General features: G+C 38.3%; 1 protein-coding gene across 3 annotated transcripts; it reads right to left on the bottom strand.

Moving 5' to 3' along the window:
• Positions 667 to 7,574, bottom strand: LOC105156012 (homeobox-leucine zipper protein HDG5). 3 transcript variants are annotated; one of them, XM_011072025.2, is made up of 12 exons: positions 7,343 to 7,574; positions 6,756 to 6,996; positions 6,500 to 6,675; positions 6,237 to 6,354; positions 5,128 to 5,316; positions 3,469 to 3,945; positions 3,224 to 3,325; positions 2,898 to 3,110; positions 2,574 to 2,742; positions 2,007 to 2,275; positions 1,817 to 1,912; positions 667 to 1,711 (listed from the first exon to the last, which is right to left on the bottom strand). In XM_011072025.2, the coding sequence occupies exons 2-12, from the start codon at positions 6,900 to 6,902 to the stop codon at positions 1,214 to 1,216; spliced, it is 2,454 nt and encodes an 817-aa protein (XP_011070327.1). In that variant the 5' UTR covers positions 6,903 to 6,996; positions 7,343 to 7,574; the 3' UTR covers positions 667 to 1,213. The 3 variants fall into 3 exon arrangements, with proteins under 3 accessions (XP_011070327.1, XP_011070329.1, XP_011070328.1); XM_011072027.2 differs by having other exon boundaries at positions 6,500 to 6,672; positions 7,343 to 7,573; XM_011072026.2 differs by lacking the exon at positions 7,343 to 7,574 and adding an exon at positions 7,197 to 7,303.

The raw sequence follows: 7,574 nt of genomic DNA, 5'->3' as shown, positions 1-7,574 counted from the left end.
TATTTTAAGTTAAGCAAAAATATTATTTCGTTAACAAAAGTTCAAAGTTTTCATTATTTATATAAGATAATGGCAACATATCAACATAAAAAAGTATAAAAGAGTTTTTTTTTCTTGTAAGAAATGATTAATTTGATAATTTTATGAACTTAAGGGATTAAAATGATAAAAACAAACTTAATTGACCATTTTACCCTTCAAAGATTTAAAATCCGGCTACATATTCGCCTGAAAATGGTAAGAGGGACCAAACTGAAACAAAAACTAAAGTTTAAGGATGTTAAATTCAAAAAATAAATTTGAAGGACGAAAGTGATTCTAAACAAAAACTTGAGAAATCAAATATAGTATTTCCAAACAACTTTTTATATATTTCATACTTTTATAAATTTACAGATAACATAGATCCCGAAATATTGATGGATGTGATTGTCCCAAGAATCGGACTCTCAAGGTCTCCGATCAAAGGCCAATTCCCATAAAACTACACGGATTGTGCTAATAAGATAATAGATATATATAAAGCAACACCACATAAATATATATGGGATTAAAAGTAATTTATCCCTTATGATATATGAAATTAGTTAAAAATTCCATCTAAAAAAAAATTGACAAATAACTCTTCACAAAAGATTTATTTTTTCGCTTATTTGACACATCACAAGAGGGGTAAATTGTAATTTTTTCTTATAAACATGCATGCCAGAAAAATAACAACAATTAATAATCCACCATTCATTTCTGAACTGAACACGATGGCCATTAAGAAGAGGCACCGGTAATGAGCAAAAGAAGTCAATACCCGAACCACCACCCTTGCTACATGCCCAGGCTATAACTACTCAACATTCATGGCCTTAACTAGCTAGTAGCAAGGATCACATCAGCTGCTGGTGCGCTCTTGACTTCTAATTCCCAAGCCATAACATTCACACTTATCTCAACTTACCCTACCTAACAACTACCACTACTATAACTTGGTTACGTTGTCTTCATTGATTTACTTACCACAACGAAAAGAGACCGTTCAGTAATAATACCTTAAGCCCGCAAGTGAACTCCTCCTTCCTCTTTCTCCGTATCAAAAGATCAGCAGAAGGGAAGTTATACTGCTTTTGGGAATCAGTTTGGCAAGACCACCTTTGCTACATTTGTTAAAATGATATAAACAGCTAGCGGTGAGAAAGACTGAGGAGTTATTTGTGGGCAACTAAGATGTGGCACAGGGATCTGTTGGCTTGTTCTCTGCAGGCAGTGCAGGCTCAGGATCTATGTTAGAACCCAGTACGTCGACATTCTCCGAGAAGTTATTTCCACTGATATTGCCAAGAACTGCGTTAATTTGCTGGACGGTGTTGCACAGGTGATGGTTAATTGCAGTCACACTTGAAAGATTTAGCTTTGCACTTGGGATTGTGCTTGCAAGAACTTGTAGGCCAACGGTGAGCAGGCAGCCGGAATCGGGCAGGTGACCGTTCTCTGAAGCTTGCTTTGAGTCAGCAATACCAGAGTCATTGTTGGCAATCTGCCCCATTGGGACTATGACAAATCCCAAGGGGAGAAGTGGAATGCAGGAGGGGTCCTCACCATTCATTGCCATCTGAATTGCGTCAACGTCTATGGTGGTGTAGACTACTATACTCCCTGAATCATCTGAGCAGCTCTCTTGCAGCACCAGCTCTACGCTCTGAGACGAGTTACTAGCAACCTGCGATTCCTTACAAGTATTATTATAGGATTTGTGAAGGACAAAGTTTGAACAAAACTCAGTCTAATTTAAATTGTTAACACTTGCAAACATGTATACACTTACATTGATACGAAGAAGAGAAATGCAGTTTCCAGGATGAGAGCCATTAGCAATGTGAGCCACCTCGTGTAATGAATTCCCATTGGAGAGAACTTCTAACTGCAAACAGATGGAAAATAATTAAGGTCACAATCAGCTTCACATTTTAAAGAAACAAGGCGAGAGAGCTATGAAGTAAGTACTATATGATAACCTGAGCTCTGCGACGCTCATCCCTCAAGAAATCGAACACCTGATTGTGTTGATAGGGTAACCAAGTGGTGGACACAGCACTAAGAATCAAGCCGTTGGGCTGGCCAGGCTCAGTTACTTTTCTTGTGGTTATTCTAACAGTGTCATCGGCACAATCAGAGAGGGCCGTCCAAGACTGCCCATAGGAAGTGCTTATGTTGAGGCAGAATGTTCGAGTCATCCTCTGAGCCAAATTCATCAAACTTTTTCGCGCTTCAGGAGATGGGATCACTGCAATTAAAGAGTATATCCAAAATAGCTTTAAGAATTGAGGGTGAGGATATCATTTCTTATGAAGAGTAACAATTAGTAACACTGAATGTTACGCTACAAGAAGGCATGCATATGAACGTGTGAATTGATGAGAGAAGGTGTCATTTAAATTACATGTTAAACTTGAAACTGTAGGCAAGCTATAAAGAGGAGCACATGACTACTTGTCCAGCCATGAACTCGGATCATCTCTGTACGTGACACTATGATTCTATGATTTGGTCTGGGAAAAGATATATTGAACAAGTGTAGTTACCTCCAAGATCGGATATATTTCTGGCCATGAGGCTGGCAAGCCTCTCGCATTGTCGCTGCAAAACAGCTAACCACCGTTGCGCTCCAAAGGCCGCACCACTGCTCACTAAACTACTAAAAACTTGATGGATAGGACCATCTTCAACTTCCGCATGCTCAACCCATGTTACCTGCAAAAATTCCAAGTAAATGTAATTTCCCAATGATTTTCTAGACTTCATATATAACTGAGACATTTTGCACAGTGGACAATGGAAAGTCAAAAAATGGAACAAGTGCTTGTACACAAATAGTGTGTTAAGTGTGAGCGTGTGTAGGGAGTCACCCTGGAGTATCCATTAGGCATGTCTTGAATGATGCATCCAGAAGGGCGTCTTTTGTAATAAGCAAAAGAAGGCGGATAGTCATTGTGCAAGCCGTCGAGGGGGAAATCAACGATAGCCCAAGTTCCCTCCTCGGCATTATGTTGGCAATAGCGGAGGAAGTGAGCTTCTCTTGTCGGCACTAGCGGGGAGAGAACCTGTACTTCTGCATACATCTGCGTGTTCCAGGCAGGGGAAAATCGGATGAACAATATCAAGATAAGTACTATGGGAGAAATTAAAACGTGCACGGGTTATTTTTCAAAATACAAAAGAGAAACAAACTCACCAGGTGAAGAGAACCATTTGCGTGCCCAGAAACCTCTGAATGCACTACTTGAAGCGTTTTGGCTCTGGAAATAATGCATGGAAACAACTCCATCCATTTGTTCTGAAAGACACAATTGCCAAGATTCATGTTTCTTACATCATGTTCAAGCAATATACAGGCTTTTATTCTCAGACATGTAAAAGAATTAAGGAAAATAGAAAAACAAGGAAAATATAGAAGAACATTCCAAATTAAGTACGTACAGCATCAAGGAATGCATCGACAAGGGTAATGCTATTCATTATAACAACAGCAGTGTGTCTGGTTGCTTCAGTCCTGAACTGAGGAGAATGCTGTTTGAGGTTGGCGGACCAAGAAAACATCCTCGCATACTCCTCAAGATTGAGCACCTGTTTCCCGGTGTCCGCTGCTGGAACCCAAAGTGGCTCAGCCGTGTGGCACATCTTCACTAGTTCATCCATAGATGACACGGCTAGGTCGAGGGCTAGAGGTCTTTCCTCTTCTAGGATCAACGCATTACCCGGGAACTGAGAGTTTTCAGGCATAAATGGTAGAGGAATCATATGATCAGGAGGGCAGTTGGTCATGTGGTCTTGCTCGAATTTTCTTGGATATGAACTCACATCCAAGTCCAGTGAAGTGGGGAGGAGAGGAGGCGGACCCATTCCCGGCATCGGGCGCCCGGTGTATTGCGAAACAAGGCAGCACATTCGCTCCAACTGTATCAGATCACAACCATTCAAATTACAAGAAAGGACAAAGGAAGCGTTTATGTTATCATTGGCATATCCATGCATGCTCTTATTTTTAGAAAGTCTTACCAAACTGTAAGTCATGGATTTCAGATTAACAAAATAATTCACAAGGTCTCACACGTTTGTTCCTAGTTTATTAAATTGGTCCTCCACAAATTTGGTACAAAACGTCTTGCCGGAAAATTGGGACGTACCAATGTTATGTCAACACACGTAGCAATGACTTGCCTTTTCCTTGCAACACAAGTTGGCTGGAAAACTTTACAGATAACTAAATTTAACAACTTAGGGCAAAGTATGTCAAACTCAAGATCAAATGTGCAAGTTCAAGAATTAAATGTGTAATGTCTTGGATCAAAATTAAGACCACATGTGTAAGGAAATAGAAATTATAAGTCCAAATTGATAATTACTAAAGACGCGAACTCAATGTACCATATTCGATGACCACTTAGTTTCACAAGCTCTACAAAAGACAAATATATTTACATATGTAAATGCCAACCAGTAGTAATTATTGTAAACATGATCGATTATAACAAACTGTTGACAACAACTCATGATATTATTTTATGTTAGTATACATATATATATAGTTAGTAAAAATTATAACAATACAAAAATTTAAATACAATCATTGGATCTTAATTAGCTAGGTAATAAGAAACAATACTATGCAAAAGAAGAACTCCATTAAGAAAATGACTGAAATTATGAAAATTAAAAAAATGCAGATCTAGAATACTACTTTAAAAAGTTAAATGACAAAAATTAGCCAATAGGAAGAATAGAAAAATATAATTGCAATTTACGAAAATTAAAAAAAATAAAATCAAAATATTACTTTTGAAAGTTAAATAACAAAAATGAAGGCAAAAATGAACCAATAGAAACATAACATCACTTTTAAAATATCATTTGAGATGCAAATGCATTTTTCTAACTAGAAGAGTGAACTCTACTTTAGAAAGTAAATAAACCAAATTGCCAAATTATTTAAGTTATAAAACCAAAAATACATCTAAACCTGTACATATATTACTAAGTTAAAAGACTGTGGCGTCAGTCAAATTGTAAGAGAAAATGCCAAGCCAACTATGCAATTTACTCCATGTTCAAAGAGTGACTTTGAAAAAAATCAAGTACCTCCTCCTTGAGACGGGCGTTCTCGATCCGTAGCTGCTGCTCATCATACCCCATCTCCCCCATCATGGCTGGACCTCCACAGTTGGGGCACACTATATTCCTCAATGTTGCTTGCAACCGATAGTTCTCGTTCTTTAAGCTCTCATTTTCTGCCCTCAATACAACGTTGTCTTGCCTGTCTTGCTGTGCCTATTTATGTGTAATAATCAAATTGTAAGTAACAAAGGAATAGAAAAAAATTATAAATAAATTTACATACTGTGAGATAAATATCCATATGTTTGGTGAAAAGTCAATTTATAATTTCACATGTAATTCGACATAACTTTATATATGTAAATACGGAAAATTCTAACCCGAACTCGATTCTGCGAATCAATCCTATGCAAGTTCAATATAATTGTCGTGTGATATTAGTGTACTATGTAGGGAGAGTGATGAATCACATAACAAGTGTGATACACTTATCTTGTGATTGGTTTAGTTCAGTCATATCTGATCCGAACAAGAATTTTTCATGTATATATATATATATTTTGCATGAAAAATTCTGCAAGGTACAATATATACGGAGAAAATTTAATTCATTGTTTGGTTTTGCATAAAGAGTTAATTATTAGGGGTCATATATCTCCAAGACTCAAAAACCCTAATATGGAGGCATTAAAGTCTCTTTTGCTTGTTTGGCCCGGTTGGGGACTCCATGCAGTAGTGGAGGTAGGGTTGACTGCTGGCGTACATTAATGGCATTGCAGACTTTGATAGCAACCCTAAGTTAATGTGATGTTCATCATGGCTAATGTGCGCGCTATGGTGGGTGGGTGGGTGGGTACGTAGCATACGCACTTATAGTTCCAGTTTCTTGTTAGGGCTTTGGTTTTTGACCTTTTGTAGTAAATGAAACACAGCCCTCATTATGACATGAGAAATCGTGCAGCTGGCTAGCGCATTCGCTACTGTTATATATGGTTAACACTCTTCACAGCTGGAAAACAAATTGAGGGTTTTCCATGAAAATGAAAGCTCTCACTCACTCTCACTCTCACTCTTTCTCTCTCTCTCTCTCTCTAGAGAGAGAGAGTAATGGGATGATGCTATAATACTCTTACCTTCATTTGGGTTCGGCGATTTTGGAACCAAAACTTTACTTGTCGTGGTTTCAGGCCTAGTTCTTGGCTTAGTTTCAGTCGTTGTTTGTCGTCTGGGTGCGGACACTCCTTAAACAACCTGCATGTTTTGCAAACTATTAACTTAATTGCAACATTAATCCTGAAATCAAAGACTTTCTGATTTTTACATATGTCTTATCACGCTCACAAAAAATGGATATCATGAGATCAGAAAAAGACATGGTGGGAGGGACGTAACGTACGCTTCCATTTCTTGGATCTGTCGAGTTGTATGACGGTGGTAGCGCTTTTTCTTAGCCTGTGGCTGTTGCTCCGCCTCTTGCTCATTTCCTGAAAACCCTTCAATATGTTCACTTCCAGACCCACTTTCCATTAACTCCTCTTTGCTTTTAGCCATCCCAGTAATTTCTTCTTTCTGCTAAAAATCAATACCTAATTAACCTAATTTTTCAAACCTCCAAGAACCATACAAAAATATTTCATTTAAATACTACTTACTGGAATAATAGGAGAAAAAATGTTGAAAGGGTTGATGGCAGGCATGAAAGTAGTGTTGGGATGCTGCATCGACGTCGAATAGAGAGCGTTGTCGGAGGGCATACCATTCCCTCCCATGGCTGACAGAACTTGGCAATCTCCAAACATCTTTCCCCTTCTTTAATCCTTTCTAAACCTTCTCAAAGAAACGTTTGCTTCTGCAAATAGGGCTGCCTCAATTCTCTTCTTTTTCTTTATCCGCCTACGAAAAATAAAACAAAAAGGAAATGCCATTCACAAACTGAAAGTGAAAGATAAGGCGGCAGTGAAACCCCATCAAGAAAGATACTACAAATCTTATCCAAATTTGGCTTAGATCAGAGCAAATAATGCTGAAAAAACACAAGGGTATGTGCAAAAGAACATGCAGAAAAGAGTAAAAAGGGTCATCAGCAAGAGTACTCAGGTGGGAATGAAGAACTCGTCTCCCTCTTCAAGGCAGAAAGAGAGAAAACAACACTGACGGTGGTCTTATTGCTGAGCCCGGAAACCATAGTGTAAATTCAAAAGGAGGGGTTAGAAAGCTAAAAACGAGTTAGAGTAAATACCCACTAAGTGGTGTCGGTAGTGCTATAAAGTCTTCCTCTTCTTCTTCTGTAAATCTTTTCTTGTTTAATATCCTTTTTTCTAGTTTTGTTTTCTCTCTTGGGCAGCTCTATCTCTTACAGTTCTTGCGGACTGTGTTGCTTTTAATGCCTTTTCTTCTCCCCTCGTCTGTAATGGTAATTGTGAGTTCAGCACAGCTGGGGTAGGGTGGGGTTAAATGCGAGCTTTAACTGC

The sequence above is a fragment of the Sesamum indicum genome, linkage group LG2, assembly GCF_000512975.1.
Source record: "Sesamum indicum cultivar Zhongzhi No. 13 linkage group LG2, S_indicum_v1.0, whole genome shotgun sequence".
In the NCBI taxonomy this organism is placed as follows: Eukaryota; Viridiplantae; Streptophyta; class Magnoliopsida; order Lamiales; family Pedaliaceae; genus Sesamum; species Sesamum indicum.
This window is presented reverse-complemented; position numbering and strand designations above follow the sequence as displayed.